Genomic DNA, 21,624 nt, shown 5'->3' with positions numbered 1-21,624 from the left:
TACACACAGCAGTAACTTACCTTGGCTGATCAAGTGTAGGTGAGATACTGACAGAGGACTGAAGCTACTGCTTTTACAGCCAGTGTGGACTGCGTAAAGGGCACCTGCAGAGAGTACACTAGAGCAGTGGTTCCCAACCTGGGGTCAGGACCCCCACAAGGCATCGCTGGATTAATCAAAGGGGTCATGGGGTAATAGGACAGGAGAGGATACAGAAAAAAAAAACAAGTTTTGGACACACAAAAATTATGACTTTTTTAAAACTTTCTTCTATTTTTTGCTTTATGTCTTGTGTATTACTTTATTGTACCTCCTCAAGCCTCTAAAAGTTATTCAAATAAATCAAAATAAGTCCTCTCTCTAGAGTTGCAAGGTTAGTCGATTAATTGAGTAGTTGATCGACAGAAGATTAATCAGCAACTATTTTGATAATTGAATAATCGCTTTAGTCATTTTTTAAAGCAAAAATCAAAACAATAAGTTGGTTGCAGCTTCTCACGTGATAATTTATTGCTTTTCTTTGTAAAAAAAAAAAAACATGATGATAAACTGAATATCTTTGGGTTTTGAACTGTTAGTCAGACAGAACTAGACATTTGAAGATGTAACTTTGGACTGTGGATATTTTTCACTATGTTTGACATTTCATGGACAAAACGATTAACCAATGAATCAAGACAATAATCAGTAACTTAAGTGGTAGACAATGCAACATGTGAGGGGGGGTCCCAGGTAGACCTTCCTTTACTTTTAGGGGTCACAGGCCTAAAATGTTGGGAACCACTGTACAAGAGTTTACTAAAAGGTAACTGGGGGTCAAGTGGGCCATCTAAGGGGGGCACTTAGGTGGACCTCAGACCCCCCCCAAAAGGATTTTCTCCGCGCAGCACTTGAACGCAGCACCATGCGTGTGGGGGTTGAATAGAAAGGACCAGCTAGAACTCCGCTCAGCCCGAGGTAAGACTGACACAACAGCTAGTTCAGGTTAGTAAGTTAGACTACTAAACATTAACGCTACGAGTGATCGCACTAATTTGATAGAGCTGTTGGTGAACTGTCTTCACGACACTTTTGCTTTAACTCTGGTGCTTTTATTAACCCGCGATCTATCGATGGCTAGCTGGTATTAGCGGCTAGCGGTAGCCTAGCAGCTGTAACGTCAACGGTCAGTTTTATCCGCACCGTAGTATCGCTGCCAAATGTTTTGTTCGACTGGGAGAAAAAGGGGAAATTCAACGCGTCAACCTTCGCAGTTGCTGTTAACTAAAGCGTTGTTCATAGCACGTTGACACGTTTCTTTCTAGCTACCTAGCCTAGTTAGCCGCTGTCACATTTATGGCACCGCCCATGCTAGATGGTTATTTGTAGGTCCTTGCTAGTAAGCCGACATTAGTATGTAGATTCATATGATATCGTGTTGTCGGTAGTACTCTGTGACTGTCACTGTCATTTCTTTTACTCATAGTACACGGAGCGATGCTAACTTTGGTTGTCGTAGCCTAGCACAGCTGCCCGTTAGCTTGTCCATGCGTCATCGGCCTGCGCTTGCTCAATACAAGTGTTGCTGCTGCTGATCAGTTGAAGTCAGCTGTCAGTCTGTGTGACGAGCTGACACGAGTCCCAAAGTTTGTTTATTTTCACCTCTTATGAGTTAATCGCTTTTAGATTTGAGACTTTAACACATGATATATTGGCGATGTAATTGTGGAAAACGTTTCACATGCAGCGATTAAATCACAAGTCCAAACTCGAGCTCACTCGTGAAATGCAATCGACAGTGTTTCCCCCCCTTATTCATTCTGTTGCTGGCTCTGTCTGTGGTTTTCACTGTCATGACTCATGTTGAGCATATATGTCTAATTTAATTAATCTGTTTCAATCAGAGGAAGGAGCTGCCAATCGGTAATGGACGCCAATAAAGGTAAAGACACGTGTATTTTTTTCAATTGGCCATAGTACATTAGAAATAAGATGTGAAAAAACTTGAATTCAATCTGATTATAAGCTGTTAAATATTCATCTGTCTATACGTGTATGAAATGAAAACTACAATCAAGGTGAAACTCCAAATGTTCATTATAACACACACACTGTACACACTCCTTGCACTCCTCACTTCTTTGCACTATTTGTCTGCTGTTTACAGTTCAAAGACACAGTTTCACCTGTATATAGTCATCCCTTGTGTATATTTCTGAAGATTGTTGTGTTGTTATTTTGTGTAAGTACATTGAGAGCCACTCAACCTGAGTTTAATGCATTGTATGTGTAAACATACTTCTGATAACTTCAGCAATTATGACAAAGTGTAAACATCAAAGGACCATAGCAAGTTTGACAAAGGTAGTTTTTATTTATGAGTGCTATTTAATTGGATAGTTGGATAGTGTCATATTGTTTAGTGTTTTAAACAACATCATCAATGAAAATAAAAGCACAATCCACAGTATTGTAATTCTGATATGTCATTTGTGTAATGATAATATGAACGGTATACATCCATTAATGTTCCGTGTTGGCTCAGCAGGTAAAGGGGAACAAGGGATGCAAAATCCAGGTGGACAGATGGACAGACCTGTCAGCTTCCACTTCATGGAGAGGTCAGTACAGTAACTATATGACTGTAACTGTTTTGAAAAACCTAAACCTGATGAGATTTGCTAATATTTCTAAATATCAATAACTGGGGACGTAGTTTGCTTATACTTTGAGCTTTAGTTGACTTAAGGCAACCAAGTTTCCATGCTCTTCAGATATTTTCATATTATTTACCATCTTTGGCGATATATCAGCTACCTGATAATGCCAATGTTTTGGTCATTATTACCACTTGCATAATGATATAACTGGTACTTACTATCCAAAAGATTATTAAGATAATTACAGTAACTTGTGCATAATGTGAATTGGTATTATCCAAGGTGGTGATTGTGGTGAAATGCATTTGTAATCATTCAGGATTGTGAACTTGATATCATCTGATAGTTTTTAACTTACTTGAAATACTTAATACTTACTGAAATACTTTGGCACAAAAGCAAACATATGCAAAATCAAAATTATTCAATTCAGATTCAATAGTCAACTCAATGTGCATAACATCAGACAAATTCTTTCTCATGTGTAAAACAAAACCTGTTTTTTAGGTTATTGACTTGACTTTTTGATACATTAACCAGTTCAGTTCAATGGATCATTGTTGGTAAATGATACAGTATCACTGTAGACATCTGCCACACTATCACAACCTAATTTTTCAATCTCTTAAAACCATCTTGAGATCCTCTGGTGGTTACCAACCCCCTAAATTGAAGACTCGCAAGTTTAAACTATTACGGACTGTATAACAGTTGGTTCAGGATTACAGTTTAGTAGTAGTTCACAATCTTGCTTGTTTAGATTCACATCAATTCTAATGTTTTTTTTTCTCTCTCTCTCGTAGCATGCTTCCCAAAGCAGTGAAGAGGCGAGTGCACGCCTTGAAAAGGCTACAGGTGCAGTGTGCCAACATAGAGGCTAAATTTTACGAGGAGGTCCATGAGCTAGAGAGGAAGTATGCTGCCCTCTATCAGCCACTCTTTGACAAGGTACTGTAAATGTTTTTGTGACAGAGCCTTTTCTTTACATTACTTTATTGTTCCTCGCTTTGTACCCAACTGCACTACTAGAAGTTTAGATTTTCTTTGTTAATTTTTTGGTGCTGCAAACAAAGCAAAGTCTACTGAAACATAAGATCTCTTTGGGTCATTTGAATGAAAATCACAGATTTGAGGTCCACTTGTTCTCTGCACTAATGGGTGGTGTTGTATGTCTTTCTGGTCTGACCTGAGGTCAGTGAAGACACATCACTGGTGCTAAATTAAGTACTGCCACAACGAGTAGTCAACTGTTCTTTTGTCAGTCAAGGCTATTTCCAGAGCGAGTGACAAGAACTCAGCCATTCTTAGTTGCACTGAAGACTGGCAGCTGAAATCCTGCAGCACCTGTCTGTGCTGTGTGTATGTTGTGCATGTGCAGTATATATGTCTGTGTGTGTCAGTCTCTCTCAAATGGTGTTGATTTCAATGTGCTAGCTGAAAATAATTCAGCCTTATCTAATAAGTGCTTGTGCAGACATTTCACTCTAATATTCCCAAGTCTTTTTTTAAAATGCTAAATCTTGTTGTAATGTGTGTGTGTGTGTGTGTCATGTGTCACAGCGACGAGATATTGTCACAGGAACAGTGGAACCCACAGACGAGGAGTGTGAGTGGCACAGTGACAGAGAGGAAGAGGAGGAACTAGCTGTAAGTACAGCTTTGATTTGTCTTTAGGGCCTGATCACTTTGCCAACTACTACTACTTCTAATTTTCTTCAGCAAAGGAAAAATAATTATTAATTTAACCTCATAAATGAATCTAGTAGTACGCTTAAATTATCCCCCCTAGAACAGAGTTGGGAATTGTGGATTTAGATCATGTTATAAAACATCAGATGTCATTACCCAGTGAATTTCCATTACTTTAATTACAACAAACTGATTAGATCATTGCCAAGTAAGATTGCGTGCGACATGCCAGACTTCCATTATGTGGCACTGTTTTTGGTTTTGCAGGAAATCTGCCAAATAACTTGAGAATAAAATGCTTTAAGTGTAAAACTCTCTGAATGTCTTTCCTTGATAGATGAAGGAATGATTGTAAGGCCTACATGGAAAAATAATTTTAAACATCTCTTTCCTCCTCATTAAAGTAAACGGAAAACAAAACACATTTGGACAAATATGTGAATGGGCTTGTGTCCAGTTGGAACAAAGAAGGGTTGGGAAAGAGATGTATTTATGAGAAACACTATCACTACCAAAATGTGATGGGAGTGTGTGTGTATATCTACCTACTGGCATGAAGATAGTAGATGGGACTGGGTGATAAAGCGATAACAATAATTATCTTGATATAATTTTCCTCAATAGAAATATAACAAATGTTCCATATAATTAAACTAAGAGGGAGGCCATCGCTAACTGCTAAGCTAAGTAACTAGCAGATCTACGCTGGGTCGGCACACCGGCTACTGGGGGCTGGCTAACTACAGCAGCTAATGACTGGGTTTCCATGGTGCATTTGTACATTTACCATTATCACTGAAGGACGCAGAGGAATAGCTAAACATAAGACACACCGAGCAAGAGAGAGTAGAGGAGGGAGAAGCCATTGCTAACTGCTAAGCTAAAGTAACTAGCATATCTGAAAACTGTTGGATTAGCTAGAATGTCACTAAAAGGAGAGAGCTATGAGTGCTTGAGCAGAACTAGTGTAAGTTTAAATGTACAGTGGGTAATTAGCTGCTGTAATGAAGAATATAGCAAAATTAAGTGGTTAAAAGCAGCAAAAACGCAACCAGTAACAGAAACGCCAACAACCGGAAATGAGACAATACATCTACCTCAGCACATCAGGTCACAACTTCTTCTGAGCAGAGGTGATTGTGGTTGTTCTCACTTGTATAATGTAGTCGAAATTGAAATGCTCACGTTATCGTGTGTTACTGAACGTGCAACTAACTTTGCAATCTGAGCCATCTTACATATGTGTTGTATCACACCGCAGTACTTTATTTTTCTATTAAGATATTTATTTTGTTGAGGGAAAAGGACTGAAAAAGGATTTTACTTAATTTTACTCATGCATATTTTGATCAAAAATCAGCCTTTAAACTTTGAAGAAATAATGATTTTATATTTATTGTGATAATTGTCAGTATCGACTGATATGAACATTTTTATTGTGATAACATTTTTGGCCATATCGCTCATAGTAGATAAACTCTTTCTTGTTTAAAAAAAAAAAAAAACTTGGTCCCAATGAGACTCCATGAGAATTTAAAGTTGAGATTTTTATGAACAGTGAATTCTGATGAGTGTCCTGTCCACTGTCTGTAGGAGGAAGTAAAGGAAAAAGCTGCTATTGAGGATGCAAAGAAAGAGGAAGCCACACCAGAGGAAGATCCAAAAGGCATCCCTGAGTTCTGGCTCACCATATTCAGGAGTGTGGACATGCTCAGTGACATGCTACAAGTATGTTTCAGTGATTCATCTCTGAATCATGCCTCATGCACATTTCACCACGTGTCTGAACAATACCTTAAGTCTCTGACCTGACTGCTTCTCTTATCAGGAACATGATGAGCCCATCCTTAAGCACCTGAAAGATATTCAAGTCAAGTTTTCTGAACCAGGACAGCCAATGGTCAGTATTAACTTGATATCAATGAAAATGAACAAACTAAATAGATTTAAAATGCTGAGTGAAATCATCTATTTTGGTCTTTCTCACAGAGTTTCACATTAGAGTTCCACTTTGAGCCCAATGGCTACTTCAACAATGCAGTCCTCACTAAAGTCTACAAGATGAAGTCAGAGCCTGACACCTCGGACCCTTTCTCCTTCGAGGGGCCAGAGATCATTGACTGTGAAGGGTGAGAACCACAGTACAAAAACTGTGCTTGTTCAAACTGTGGCTTTGACACTGATGATGTTGAATTTTAAGGCAAAAATAGAGATTGTGTGGTTTGAGGGGATGTAAATCTGTTCACTCTTTCTATATTAGTCTCTCTTGATTTTACATCCCACATGTCGGCCTCCTCTTCTTCCTACTTTTAGCTTCTTTTTTTTTTTAGCGTTCTTGCTCACTGCCAACTCACTTTTTTTGTACATCTCTTATCTCTAGCTGTCAGATAGATTGGCACAAGGGGAAGGATGTGACAGTGAAAACTATTAAGAAGAAGCAGAAGCATAAAGGCCGTGGCACTGTCCGCACTGTTACCAAACAGGTCCCCAATGACTCATTCTTCAACTTCTTTAACCCTGTTAAAGGTGAGAGCACACACAATAATCACTCAGCAGTATGTCAGTATTTATTTGTATACATAAAAATATAGTAAAGCTTTTGCTTGTATCTCACTGGAGGTGTAGATGTAACCTTTGAAGCATTGACCCTTTTGTCTTCTCAGTAACTTCTGAAATTATTGTATCTAGTAGAAATAACCACTAACCATTTAAGTTACCATTAAAATCTTTGCAGTGTTAGCTTTAGACACGTTGTTCACAAACTCCTTGAGCAAACACTAAATCACTGACAACTCTGACAGGGAGAGGCGCACACACATACACGTGCTGAACAGTCAACATGTCTGTGCTCATCCGCAGGCAGTGTGGAAACACGTTAAAAACACCCTGTGGAGTTTTGATCACTAGTAGCACTATGGAGTCGTGTTATTATGAGTTGGTCCCCATTGTGTTAGTTTCACTGCACGCACAGGAGGACATACATGCACGTGCACATTGGTCATGGCATTGAGCTAAATTCAACAGCAGGTGGCGCCAAACTCCTGACTTTTGAGTTCATGTGCTCTCTGCTGGGTGTAGGTGGAACAATCGGCTTTTCTGTTGCTCACTGAAGTTGGACTTTATACATAAAGCTGCGCTCACTCAACTTTGGAACTTTTACATCAACTTTGGTTTTAGCATTATTTTCCAGAAGAGCTCAGGGAGTTTAGGTGTGTTTATGGTGCAGGCAGTTAATGACTGACTCATGTACAAACAATGTGAGGGCAAACTTGTGAAACCACCGATGATAACCTAGATATACAGATAACCTATTTAGCCAAAACATTCTACAAATGACTGATTTGTGCTTTCAAATTTGTAAAGTCTATTTATAGCACATCTTTTGACAATAGAGAAGGGAACAAATGTTTAACATTTTAGAATAATTCTGTCTGATGTGAGTTAATTGAAAAAATAAACCCATATTGGTGCATTTTCCCAAAAAGTGAGAGACATCAGCAGTCTCTTATTTCAGTTTGGTTACAATTGTTCAACTGTGTAAGCAATAGGTGAATAATACAGTGACTGATCCATTATGTCAAATATCTTGAAAGCAGTCATTCTTTATTCAAGAATTATCATCTTTCCTGTATAGTCAGCATTCCTGTCAGGCATGCCTGAACATATTCTGACTTTGAGAAGTTGTCCTGAGCTCTCATAGGCTGACAAACGTTTGTCTTACTGGTTCAGTCGTAGTCTGAGGATATGACTGGTGAATATAAATAGCTCTTTAAGTATGTTCAGGTGTGTAGCTCTGGGGTTGAGATGTTCATTAGTTAATAATCCATCTCTCAGTGATCATGTCAACACACACAAAGAATGCGTGTATATTAACTGGAGTTCATAGATGTGAGAATGAGGTTTGTTGTATATTTATTTATAAATTGGACAGAAATTTTACTAGATTGGATTCGAGAACCTTTGAGAGACCCGACATGCTGTAAACTGATTCAGTTGTAAGCTCATTGATTTTGATGGATTGTCACAGGATTATTGAAGATAATAGTGACGATGTGAAAAATGACATGAAAATTATTGAACATAATAGTGAAAAATGACATGACAATAGTGATAATGTGAAAAATGACATGAACAAATTTGTTCATGTCATTTTTCACAACCAAACAACATGAACTCATACAACATATGTACAGCTGCCCCGAGAGGAAGTGCATTTTTTTGTAATCAGTTGTATCTTTTATCAGGATGTGTGAGAAAGTATTGTAAGAATGTTTTTGTACGTTGTCAGCAGATCTAGACTGATAAATCGTCAAAGCTGACATAAATATTGCAGTTAAATTGGTTTTGGTGCAAATTACGCTGGATAAGTAACAAGAAATGTCAGTAAAAAATGCTAAAGATATATTTGAGGTAATTTAGAAAAAGTATCTATCATAAAATTTGTCCACCATGGAGAGCTGACAAGTTTTATTTTTCAACTGTGAAATATTTTTCTCGGTACATTCTGAGGTCATAATTAAACATTTGAAAAAGCAATTTTACTATAAAATGTTTGTGTCTTATGTTAGTTAAAAAATATTAGCAATATATTTTTTTGTTATTTAACAACTAACTCAAATATTGATTATAGGTATCAGTTGAGCTATATTTGTATGTTCCACCAAGTATTATCTGAAGTATTATCTTGAAATACAAACCAGTGAAATTACATAAAGGAATATAACTTTGAGTGCCAATATTATTTCTTTATCAAAATGACTTTAGTTGTTGACTTAAGCTCGCAACTAACATCAGCCAAAATGTGCACCAACTGACCAGGAAAGTGTGCAGTGTAATGCCATCCATGCAGGCCTTTCAGAGCAAGATTATGCGGTTACTCAGTAAAACAGTGGACTATTGATGACAACTAATCAACTGTCATACACATTAGTCACTGCACCTTCCTCTCTCCAGATACTTTTCTTACTTATGAAGCATTAGTCATGTTTAGCCCGCTGTTTTAACTGAAGCTGATCTTACTGTGATGGGATACGACATTAGAGTAAAACTGATGGACATACAGTAGAGCGCGTAGGGAACCTTGTTAGTGTAACAGAACAGTTTGCTTAAATACAGTATTGTTGAAGGGAAAGGAAGCACAGGGTGATGTCACCTTTAGCCAGTTCATTGTCTGGGTGGTGGAGGCTGACAGATGTTTGCGAATGGCTTGTCACTTCCTGTGGACCACGCATTATGATGTCATGGCATACTTGTTTCCATAAATGGGCTTTCGGACGGTTACAACTGAATGAGAAATATTAAGATAGAAATAAAGGCTTTAAGTCGATAATAAAACAAATGTAACATCCACCTGTGACTGTCTTATAAAGTCATTGTAAACCAGTGTATTGAGGTGCTTATGGCTTAAATTACATATACTTTCCTTTCTCTTACAGCTTCACCAGATGGAGAAATGGTGAGTAAAATGTAGCTTACCTATCATAAAATCACCATATTATATTGTGTCTCCCATTACATCTCTCAGACTGGTCTCTCTGTGTTCTTGTTTTATAGGACGAAGACTCTGAGTTCACCCTAGCCACAGACTTTGAGATTGGTCATTTCTTCCGTGAGAGAATAGTTCCCAGAGCAGTGCTGTATTTCACTGGAGAGGCCCTGGAAGATGACGAGAGTGTGAGTTTTTCCTCTGTCTCACACGCACGCTGTTACACTAGAACACAAACATGTTCCTACACACAAGCCACAAGATGGGATGTTTGCAGACTGAAAAAAAAGTTTGACGATACATAACCTAGAACTTGTCGTCACTGTTGTACCACATGTGGGTCTTTACTCACATTTGATTTTGTTTTTAATGCAGTTTGAAGAGGAGGAGCTGGACGATGTAGATGAAGAGGTTTGATATTTCATTTTCACTTCCAAACACTGTATTTGACCTGATATACCTGCCAAACTATATAATCATACTAGTCCGTGTAAATACTTCTGTTAAACCAGTGGTTGCTTGAAAAACTTAAATCATCTTGTTTTGGTGTCTCAGGAGCAAGACGAGGAGGGTGATGATGATGATGACGAGGGAGACTTTGATCCCAAGGTCAGTATGAGTTCTGGCTTCTTTTCTGATTTGATTATTTTTAACCTGTTAATGATGTGTTTGCATTATTTGTTTGTTTTTCAATGTAAGTGCTTTTACTGGTGTAGTGACAGTGATGCTAACCATGTAGCTTATTTAGCCGAGCATGCAACCAAGCCACTGGAGCAGCGCTGTGCTGTGTGGCAATTTTAGTGGAGTGGTTAGAGAAGCTGCTTAATAACTGTTGGAAAAATGTCTCAAACTACATACTAGGCTTGGGTGGTATCAAGGTATTACAGTATACCAGGGTATTTAGAAATCTTGAAGGTATGATTATTTTAATACAGTCAAAAATACAGACGCTCCTCTTTCTATTAAACTGATAAGGAGATGCTGTATTGAGGTGATGTAGTGCACAGCACGCGTCATCAGAGGTCCGTCTCTACTGGTGGAACAGACAGCTGAGCTGAAAAGATGGCGGCCTCGAGTGGTGGGGATAATGTTGCAGACCAGTAAAAAAGAAAAATGCTTCTGCCCCTGTTTGGGAGTATTTTGGGTTTAGTCCCGAATGCCACATATAACTTTATTTTGAGATTACTTCTTCCAACTACAAAAGCAGTTTATTAGCCTCATGATTTTATTCAGCTGCCAGTCTGCCACCACGACCCACCGGTCATCTCTGTTCAGCCCATTGATGTGTTGGTATCCGCCACGGCAACAAGTGTCATCAGGTCATCGAGCAAGAATCTGTGGAAGAAGGGCACTTATGTCCTATCTATTCATTATTCTTTGGTCCATAAGTATTTAAACCCAGCGAGACTTGTCTTAATAGGCTAATTGCATGTTAGACACACATCATTGTAATCTAGACAATGTTGTACATGCTACAATGACTTCTATCACCAGCAGCTCAGCTTTTATGTTGTTTTTTTGTTTTTGCACAAATACTGTCATATACTGTCATATATATATATATATATATATATATATATATATATATATATATATATATATATATATATATATATATATATATATATATATATATATATAAAATATAAAATATCCCGGTGAAATTGTCAGGAAGGTATGAAAAAATAGATACCACCCAAGCCTACTACGTACTTAAAAACGACTCTGAACTATCAGAATTTGGTCCATTACATCCACAACTTGTTTAAAAGACACCAAGACATAATTCTGTTTTGTGCTCATGAAGGGAATGAAGACAGAGAAATTTGCATGCGTCATGGCATAAACACAGGAAGTGATGGAGCACTTACTGAGCCGCTTCCAGGAATGAATTGTCCACCATGGTGTAATAAATCCAAGAGGCTTTCACTTCTCTGGTACCTGCACCAAATATTCAGTTTTACTGGAGTACAGCCCAACAGGCTTGTTACTCCAATATAGTGCAACTTGCTAGAAATAATATGTACGCAATAACTTATGTACAAAATTATTATAAGATGTACACAGTTGAATAAACATTAAACACACACCATGTCTTAATTATTCCTAACCATATTTGTAATTTAAAAAAAAAAGGCAATATGGCAGTATTCCTCCAATTTGTGTTTTATGACTGAGTGTGGTCGTATAGCTATGAGTGCCATGAGGGTAAAGACTTGCATCTCAGTCTGTTTTGACCCAGACTTGTACACGTTTGGGAGAGTGCAAACATTACCTGACATGGTTATAACAAAGTTGACACAGTTCATCTGATACTTCTCCTTGTCTGGTGTTGCACTATAATTATCTCCACCAGGCGTAAGCCTGGAGGGGGACATGCATTTGGTCGCAGGTGTGTTTCTGTCCGCAGCTAATCTCGCATACATGGGACCCATCAGCCTCATATTTTTTGTGCATTTATGATAGTTTATTTATGATATGCTCAAGGACTTCTCATGGTTGCAGTGATTCACAGTTTTTGAAAAACCTATTTTATACCGCCACAGACTGCTGACTTTTCACTCCTCTTAACAGGCTGGTAGGGGCCGCAAGTGATCAACAACTGCCTCAGTTAGGAATCTTGTTTTCACAAGGGACAACCAATCACTCCTTGTTACCACAGTAGATCAAACTCAGGCCAAATTTCAGTACCTTGAGAGCGAGTTGTGTTGTGAATTCAAATATATATTGATAAGATTCCCTATGAGCCTATCGTAAAGCTTAGACTTTGGTCTTTTCAGCAGTCCTGCCATTTTACGATATGCGTTACGACATAGCAAAAGGCATTTCTGGCAATCAGCTAGGCTAAAAACGGGGCCTAGCCAGGCTGTTGCAGGCCACGTTTTGGCCTTTGTTGTGAGTCAATAAATCCCTGTTTTTGTTAACTTCGCTGCCATCTTGACTGTACACACCTGGCGGAGATCTGCACTCTAGTTAACGGTGAAATCATGATCCTCTCACATGAGATCAAAAAGAAATGGAAGGAGGTTCTGCAGCTCTGACTTCCCTGGGCTGCCTTAAGCTAACTAGCATGGTTCAGCTTAGACAGGCAAGACATCCGTCATGAGACTGTTTTGTACTGAAAATCTGTACAGAACAACTCTGTGTATGTTACACTGGAGTAGCTGTCATTAGCATGTCTTCACCAGACAAAGTTTTCTCAGAAGCGTTTGTACATTATTGTACAATGTGCTTTGTTTTAGCAAACTTGCCATTTTAGCAGTTTTTATTGTACGTCCAATTTCCGCCTCCACCTCATTCAAACATCCTGTATTTGTCAGACTTTACAACAGGTGTTGGCTTTTTCTGCACTTATTCTCTCAGAAATAATCTGTGAACTATTATGTCGTGACACTTGGTGAAAGAGTCCTTTCTTATGTGGTCTAGTCGGGCTGATGGTTTAGTTGAGATGGCTATTCTTCATTTATGAGCTATTCCAGTCTGATAGTGAGTGAGTACATAACGTGCACTGTGAGCAGTTTTATTGGGAGTGACCAACAATGCTGCTCTGTCCGTGAATTAGTTTCTGTAGTAGCTTGTTGTGTTGAATTTTTCTCCCATGATAGCTGCCGTCAGCCTAACAGTTATTCGTTTTGCTCCAGGAATTCAGCGTGCTCGTTCACCATATTTAGCAACGTTTCATTGTGTTCAGCATGTTATTTCTGAATGTGACAATTAAATTTGTGCATATTGTTGTCTCTCTCTCCCCCTGGATTCCCTTCCATTACAGGCATAATCACTCATTCTCACCCCATGCATTTCTAGGTAAGGGAGAAATAAGGATGGCGTCCCCCACACATTATATATTGGCTTTAGTTTATTAATGTGGCTGCCTCTCTCTTTCACTACATCTTTGATTCTCCTTGTAGTCTGAGGTGTTTAAGACCTTCAACTCACATCTTGGATAGATACGGCCTCCTTTTTTTCCTTTCCTGTCTTTGCTCTTTCAATCTATTCGTAGTCCCACCCCCAGGTTTCTAACATAGTCGTCTTTTCTGTACCACACCAGGTTAAAAATAAAAGTGGCTGTCATTCTCTAGCATCTGCTTTCCTGTTAGCCTCTTCTAGTTGTTAGTTAATGCCCAGTGGCTTCATTATGTGTCTGTCTACTTGTTGTCTAATGTGGTTTTCTCTCTGCCTGCTCCCCACAGAAAGAACAGCCCCAGCCTGCCGAATGCAAACAGCAGTAACCGTGGTGATCAGGGGAGGTGGAGACCTGCTGTCCGTCAAATCAGTTCTTAGCCAATCAGCAAGTCCTCCTACTCTTGCAGTCTCCGCCCTTTTATGAACTCTCATCTGAACGCAATAGAACGCAAACCAAACTGCGTTTTTACTATGTGCATGACTTCTTTTTCTTTTGTCTTGCGCCCATCACACCCCTTTTTTTTAAAATTTTGCTTCATTCGACCTCAAAGCGGAAGCGACTTGAGTGTAATTTAAACAGCATAACGTCACATAGGGACAGTCTTCTTCTTTGGTAAAGTGGAGTAGGTTACTACTGCCAAGAACCTCAGAACATCATCATATGGAAAAAGATAGGAAAGGAATGGATCCCAACTCTAGTTTTCATGGAAATAAATCAGTTACTCAGGGTTTTTTAATGCCAACAAGAGAAGTGTTAGTTTACCAGGAAACTGCTGAACAAATTTGACTTAATCTTTCACTGGGGTTGTTTTTCTTTTGTTATGGTGTTTTTTAAGAGACATACAATGTATCATTTCGAATTTAATTTACTTTTTTAAATGTTCATTGTCATGTCATTGGACTATTTATTCTGGTGTCATGCAGCTGTATGAAGTGGTGCATTTTGGGAACCCTTGAGGCCCAGCCGCAGTTATAGGCTTATTTCTCATTGGCTCAAATCTTATTTGGGCTTAGCAGGTCAACAAAACGTGAATACTGCCAAGTCATGTTTTTTTATTATCAAAATGTATTTCAAACATTGAATAATTGTGTTCTGCATTATTTTGCTCACCTCTGCCCGCTTGTATTGGGCCTAACAAGCATTTAAACTGAGCACTTGAGTGGACACATGTAACACTACTTTAGATCATGTGACAGGCATGTGCGGAGGTACTGTACATACGTGGTTGTACCTCAGAGCTGTTATATATTGCTCTTCCTGGTTTACCCGTCACTCCTGTAAAACTCTTTCAACTTGTGTCAACAAGGATAATAAGAATAATTTATCCAGACATTTCAGAAGTACAGATTTTACTCCACAGGCTGATTCTCAGCTAGTTGGATTTCCGCTGCCCAAGTCATCACATTCACTCTGGTGAATACTCTCTTTAAGATTACAGACTTATGCAGACATAAGTTTCTCTCTTCTGGTATTTATCTAGTTCTTAACAAATGTCATTTAGAGTCCGTTATGACAGGGTGCAGGATGGTTAATGTGGAGGATTCAAGACTTTCTTTGCCAAGAAGCCAAAATGAAAGACAAAACACAACCGTCCTCTTTTATGAAATTGTTTGCCAATTCTTATTAACACCATGTAATCTAATTCAGCGTTTAAAGTTGTTTAAAATATATAAATATCTCTGTCTAATGATTCAGTAGAATGTCTGTGGAAAACAAATGGAACAGGTTGCCAATGTATTTTATACTGCACTTGGATTTTGGCCGTTTGGTTGAACACCTTCGCCTGGTGACTGGTCATCGATAGCAGTGACAGTGAAATAAAACCCATCCCCTTCTCTTTTTAAAAGAACGATTGTAGATCTTGTCGGACAGATCTTTCAGAGCCACGGTTGACATCTTCAAATCTACCACATTGGACCGTGTGCTAGAAATGGCCTTAACTGGTTCTTATTCACAATTTGTTACTTGCGCAATATTTCTTTTCAATTTGTACAGAGTTAGTTAAGATATTCTATTAAAGTTGTGCGACATGGAAATGTGTCTGCGTGTCTTCTGTCCTTTGTGAGTGTGTGTCCCATTCAAGAGTTTACCAGTAGTGTAGAGCAGTGGTTCCCAACCATTTTGTCTTGTGACCTCTCACAGTTTACATTACACAGTTTAAATAATATGCAGGTAAAAGTCAGTAAGCTTTTTCAATTTTTTAACTAACTGTTAGGACCTATAGGCCTTTTTCACAACACACATTTTGACTTTAGCAGGAAAAGCTGAGGTTTAACTAATAACATTTACAATGACTGTTCTATTCAAGTGTGCCAGCATGCACAATATGCCTTTTTCATTGAAGATATTTTGACATATAACAGTGTAAAGGTGCAAGCATAAATAATACAAGCAACAATGGTTGAATTCCATTTAGCTGCTTTGGTGTCAGTGACCTGGTATTGTGCATACTGGCTCACTAAGTGCATTGCTATCCACTTGTTTTTTATTCTTATATTCTATTTGCACATTAAAAGAACTACAGTTTTTTTTTTTTAGTCAAAATATTGCTAAAGGTTTTGTATAATGGAAATGGATTGGTGAATCATGACGTACATGAAGCGTGTGACTGTGACTCAGCCTTCCTTCGGTTCCACTGAGGAGACGAAAAATTCCAGCAGAAAAACATCTGGTGAGGTGACTGTATCGTTCCTCGAGTGAACACATAAAATAAACATGAATTCCATAATTCCACCACGTTTTTCCACATAGCTTTCCATCATATGAGTTTTAACTGCTGCTCTTCTAATTGAGTCATCTCATTGCACCCTCTTCTGTGATGGTTTAATGGCACTGGACTGGAGATTTTGCACTACCAACTGCTTATCTTGATATTTCTTCCTAATATTTGCATAACAGTAGTGGATGGAACACGCATGACTTGTTCTTGGTGATTTTCTGCAAATTTTGTTAAAATTTGTGCTACATTTGGATGGAAACTTCACCCTTTTTTACCCTCTGATGTCTTACTGGGACATTTGAATGGAGTAGATTCATCATTAATCATATTAATAACATCTGTGGTTTTCCTACCATGACAAGTCAAAATGCTGTGAAAAGGATCTCTACCAAAACATTCAAACTGAATCAGCTAAGTGGAATTCAGCCATCATTAACTGTGTATATAACATGTCAAAATGCCTGCTGTGAAAAATATCGATTGAGGAAGGATCACTTAATCCTGAACTGCTCCAGCAGAGCTGCTTAGAGGCCTTCAGTACAGACTGGTCTTACTGAGCAGCTCGGCATCGGGTGATGATTTGTGAATAATTGGCAAGAGCTTAACAGCTAAAGATGGAGTCACAGTCTCAACATGCTGACGTGAGAGCAGTGGACCACTTTCTTCCTCACAAACAGCCTGATGACTTTGGAACAGCGGGGTGGTATCCAGGCTGGAGGAATTTGCTTACGGTCTGCCCAACATCAGGCAAGGCAACCAGAATGTCTGGAATTCTGTCTTGGAGATAGAGACAGCATGTTCGCTCCTCTGAGAGACCCTTGTAATGCATTGTGGGAGATAATGACTGAGTGCTCTGAAGTTTCTGGAGGAGAATGGCGAAACTGTGTCCTAGCAACCCAGAATTTCTGCTAAGTGCTGAAAGACAGGTGCTTTCTTATCCTGTCACCTTGTCCAGCAACACTTACAGTATAGCTGTGTGATTATGCTTCTATCTTCATGGGAACAGAAGTGACAACATGCAACAGTGTGAGAAAACATGAGACGCCTGGATTAGATCAAGATCATGACAAGCAAAATACTAAGTCCATAATATTTTTAAAAGATAAGAAATGTAAGAAGGTTTTTGATATAATGGAGGGAATGAGTAGGCAGCAGTGAATTCTGATCCCTACGTCCTCCACAGCAAACAAACAGATTGAAATCTCTTACTGTAATTTGGGGGATTGGGCCGTTCAGACTTATGAACAAGACGCTATTCATGCTGAGGCTGCTGTGTGGGGGTTTGAGGATCGCCTCATTGTAACAAGGCGTCCGATTGTGTCTGAAGAGGGGAAATGGAACTGCACAGTGGAGTTAGACTGATGCTCTTGCTCATAGTTTGCACTGAAAATTAAAGGGGACATATTATGCACATTTCCAGGTCAGTGTTTTTAATCTTTGGCTATGCTGGAATATCTTTGCATGATTTGCAGTTAAAAAAGAAAAAAAAACCTTACTTAAACGTAACTTATTTGACCCTTTATGCAGTCCCTCAGTTCAGCCTCTGTCTGAAACAGGCTATTTCACCTTTCCCGATGAGCCCACTCTGCTCTGATTGGTCTGGAAGCTGCCCCATCTGCCAGCTCCAGAAACTACGACAACAAACCATGAAACAAACAGTCGTAGTAGTAGGATTTCACAAATTTTTCTCGTTCTTTACTCGACAACTTCTCAAATACATCCGTACATGTCAGAGCCAGAATCTGTTCCAAAATATCAAAGTGGACAATGCAAACAACACATAGAAAATCTTAGCAACAACCTCAGCAACCAAAAAATGTTAAGAGCAGGATGAAGCGTTACCTCAAGTTTTGGAACTTTGACAATGTTTAACATAGATATCCGACATCACAACAGGATAAAATTAACATAAATCACAAAAAGCTAATTAATATCCGAGGACAGAATTTGCTCTGTATATATCTAGTATGCCAATATAACATTAGACTAGTTCAGCAATTAAGTTGTAATACACAATACACTTAAAAGACTTCATATACTGTAAATGTATATTAGACAAACAAAACTAAGGGTGTAAGAACATGTTAATCCTGAATCTAACACTAAAGAATGTGGATGTAGATTTAGTTTTAATCCAAAATATAGTGATTATTATCACTGATGTAATTTTATACAGACTCTGTCTGGTTCTTAAGAAATGCATTAAACATGTGGAGCTTGACTGAAATACTTTAATTATCCTTTGAGAAGCAAACGGCTTTTTCAGCTCCATGAAAATTGCATGAAATTACTCAACAGTCAGACAGCTGGATGTTCACATTATTGCAGGAGAATCCATCTGTGTGGAGAAAAGTAGGTCAGTGACTTTCTGCCTCCTGAAACTGTATCAGAATGACTCCTGTCATGTGCAACAGTACTACTGTGAAAACTAGACAGAAAGTTATGCTAAGTTCTGTCTTATTGGTATTATTAGAAATATTTTTGAATTTACAAATTAAGAGAACAAGCAGAGCCAGGTGTATCACAAGTCACACTGTGTAATTTTAGAAAGGTGACATCATGAGATCCAGAGAGTGAGATGGGTGTCTGGGACTGAGAAGGCCATTCATTCGATAAATTAACTCATTTGGTCGTGTTGAAAGAAGGGGGAATGAAAAGAAAATGAAAAAAGGAGAAAACACAGTGAGGCTTTATTTCATTCTGTGCTCTCTGACGTCCTCTGCATGCTCAGTTGTTTGATGTATTGTGTCGTGTGTGAGTGTGTGCACATGGACAGACAGACAGAAAGGATGTTTAACATGAATCAACAACAAATATAGAAGAAATCAGTGCTGGACTCAAAGGGAGATGATCTCTGAACTGCGCACATGTCCACAGAAGCAGAACAAAGGAAAGTATTCAGACTGCTGGGATTATCCCTAAGTGAGGCCGTCTGCCGTCGTCTCATCTTCATCCAGCAGAAGTGTAGAGGGTGCAGTCTTCTTCCGACACTCCTCCCAGCTGCAGCTGCACCCACCGTCCCACTCTTGGCCCCAAGGTGCTTTTGGCAGCGCTTCTACTCGTATGTGAGCACAGATATGAGTGTGTACGCTTGTGTGGGGTCTTTTGTATCGTCGCCTCCTGGTCGGAAGTGATGTGAGCCAGACTGAGTTCCAGAGAAAGAGAGGGGAATAGAGAGATGCTTTATGCTGCTGACGCTGTGCTGGTGGTTCAGAACTGGATGAGCTGAACTGGCAGCGTGATAAAGAGCCCATTACCTCCTGAATCTGATAATGTTACTGGTGGTGTTGACACCACAACTCACAGCCATGCACACACTGACATTATAGACGTGTCTTATTTTGAGACATATTGATTTTGTCAGCAGGCGTATGGGAGTCACTCCATGGAAACCCCCCAAGTCTGCTATGTCAGGGGTAAAGTCTGACAGATAATTTGGCAAGGCCAATACAGCTCACTGCAGACATATCGGTATCAGCGTACGTGTCTTCTGATAAATGACAAGAAACTGAGGTACAGAATTGCCAAAGATATGTTTTGAAACAGTGTCACCATTCAATTTTTTTGTCCACCAGAGAGAAGTTTATTTTTAAACTGTTAAATGTCACAACTGTCAAAAAATTTAAAAAAAATTTAAAGGAGCCTCATCAAAAATGTTTATTTATATCATGGGATGTGTAAAAGAAATCATTATTGGCAGATATATAATTATTGGCTTTTTTAAATCAAATATCAATACCTGTATTGGCTTCAATAATCCTGTATCGGTCAAGCTATACAATCCAGTCATTAGAAAGAACAACAAGAGCAAATTCAAAAATGTAACTGTGCTGTTAAAAAGCAATGGTGAGCAAATGAATGAACAAAAACATGCTAACAGGGCAGCTGTCACCTTAACCTCTCCTGGCAGCACCTGCCACACATAAACAAGACGTGCCACTTAGTGCAGAGAGCTCTCTTAGGAAACTCGGGGGAGTGTTCAGGGAAGGGAAGCATTCTTGGGGAGAGCAGTGCACAGTCTCCTCCAGAAGTGTGACCAAACAAGGCTGTTTCTAACATTTCAGCGTGGTTTTGTGACAAGCACAATAAAGCTTCCTGCATCGCCTCTTTCAAAATCCCCTCAATCACTGTGTTCTGTGCTGTTTGAAAATTGCACATGGGTGTCAGGTGATGGAGTAATTTTGGCAGCTGTTGGCCAAAACATAATTCATGTACTTTTTTTTTTAACTTACTTACTCCTAGCTGGAGTCTATCCCAGCATGCATTGGGCATGTTCAGTCTACCTGACTGGCATGTCTCTCTGGTGTGTGGGAGGAAAAACAAGGCAGTATGAAGGGAACATTCAAACTGTGCCGACCAGTGAGTCATTGTTCCATAAAGACAAGGTGCAAGGAAACACTGAGAGAGGCTCAGGTGTGGGAAAAAGGGAGAAAAAAGTAATTTAAAAGGAGCTCAGTGACAAATATAAAAAATGTAACAGCGTTATCAAAAACATTCTTTAAGTGACTTGTCAAATAGTCGCACTTTGTTCTTTTATGTTGATCTATGTGTGCTCAACATGTGTGGTTATTAACAATGGCCAGTATACTCGAGCTAATCTTATTTGCTCTTCTGCATTATCACCAATTGACCTGACTGGTATGTGTGGGAAAGAATGCCTCGTGACCAATCACAGCACAGCGACAGGGCAGAACACCTCTGTCTGGTTTTATGAATGGATCAGTGAATGGACATAGAACTAGGTGTGGTATGTTTAACCTGAATCACACTCCTTGACTTCCGAGGAGAGATAAAAGCTGTCAGACCTGGACGACATGAACAGGATTTAGGTTACACACAGCAAAAAAAACAATCTGAGGCAGAGCTGGCTTAAATATACGTACATTTTGCACGCTGCACTATGCTCAGCTTTATTTGGTGGTATTAGGTGAATGCAGGTGGCTCAGAAAATTTACAGAGCAGAAATTGACGCATTTGGTGTAATTATGGACTTAAACGCTCAGCTGCAGCAAAATATTGCATCACATTATTCAAGTTAAGTCTTAAAGTTCCTCAGAGAAAGACGTAATTCAAGGTAATCCTCAAAGGAATCTAATGACTTTAATTGATGGCTTTTAGCTGATTGATCAGATTCAGACTTGTTCAGTCACTTGCTGCATAAATGAGTCAAGATTCAAGAGAATTTCCT

The 21,624-nt window shown here is 39.0% G+C and overlaps 1 protein-coding gene across 7 annotated transcripts; it reads left to right on the top strand.

Annotated features, from left to right (window-relative positions):
• The first annotated feature begins 854 nt into the window (after nt 1-854).
• Nucleotides 855-15,753, top strand: nap1l4a (nucleosome assembly protein 1-like 4a). 7 transcript variants are annotated; one of them, XM_067589279.1, is made up of 15 exons: nt 855-957; nt 1,884-1,921; nt 2,525-2,600; nt 3,443-3,587; nt 4,200-4,286; nt 5,922-6,056; nt 6,157-6,228; nt 6,318-6,457; nt 6,709-6,854; nt 9,764-9,783; nt 9,882-10,001; nt 10,189-10,224; nt 10,369-10,422; nt 13,583-13,617; nt 14,004-15,753. In XM_067589279.1, the coding sequence occupies exons 2-14, from the start codon at nt 1,906-1,908 to the stop codon at nt 13,586-13,588; spliced, it is 1,053 nt and encodes a 350-aa protein (XP_067445380.1). In that variant the 5' UTR covers nt 855-957; nt 1,884-1,905; the 3' UTR covers nt 13,589-13,617; nt 14,004-15,753. The 7 variants fall into 7 exon arrangements, with proteins under 7 accessions (XP_067445380.1, XP_067445376.1, XP_067445373.1 ...); XM_067589275.1 differs by lacking the exon at nt 13,583-13,617 and having other exon boundaries at nt 2,528-2,600; XM_067589272.1 differs by lacking the exon at nt 13,583-13,617.
• The last annotated feature ends 5,871 nt before the right edge of the window (nt 15,754-21,624 follow it).

This window comes from Thunnus thynnus, chromosome 5, assembly GCF_963924715.1.
Source record: "Thunnus thynnus chromosome 5, fThuThy2.1, whole genome shotgun sequence".
Classification (NCBI taxonomy): domain Eukaryota; kingdom Metazoa; phylum Chordata; class Actinopteri; order Scombriformes; family Scombridae; genus Thunnus; species Thunnus thynnus.
Note: the sequence above shows the minus strand (reverse complement) of the source record. Positions and strands in the feature narration are given on the sequence as shown.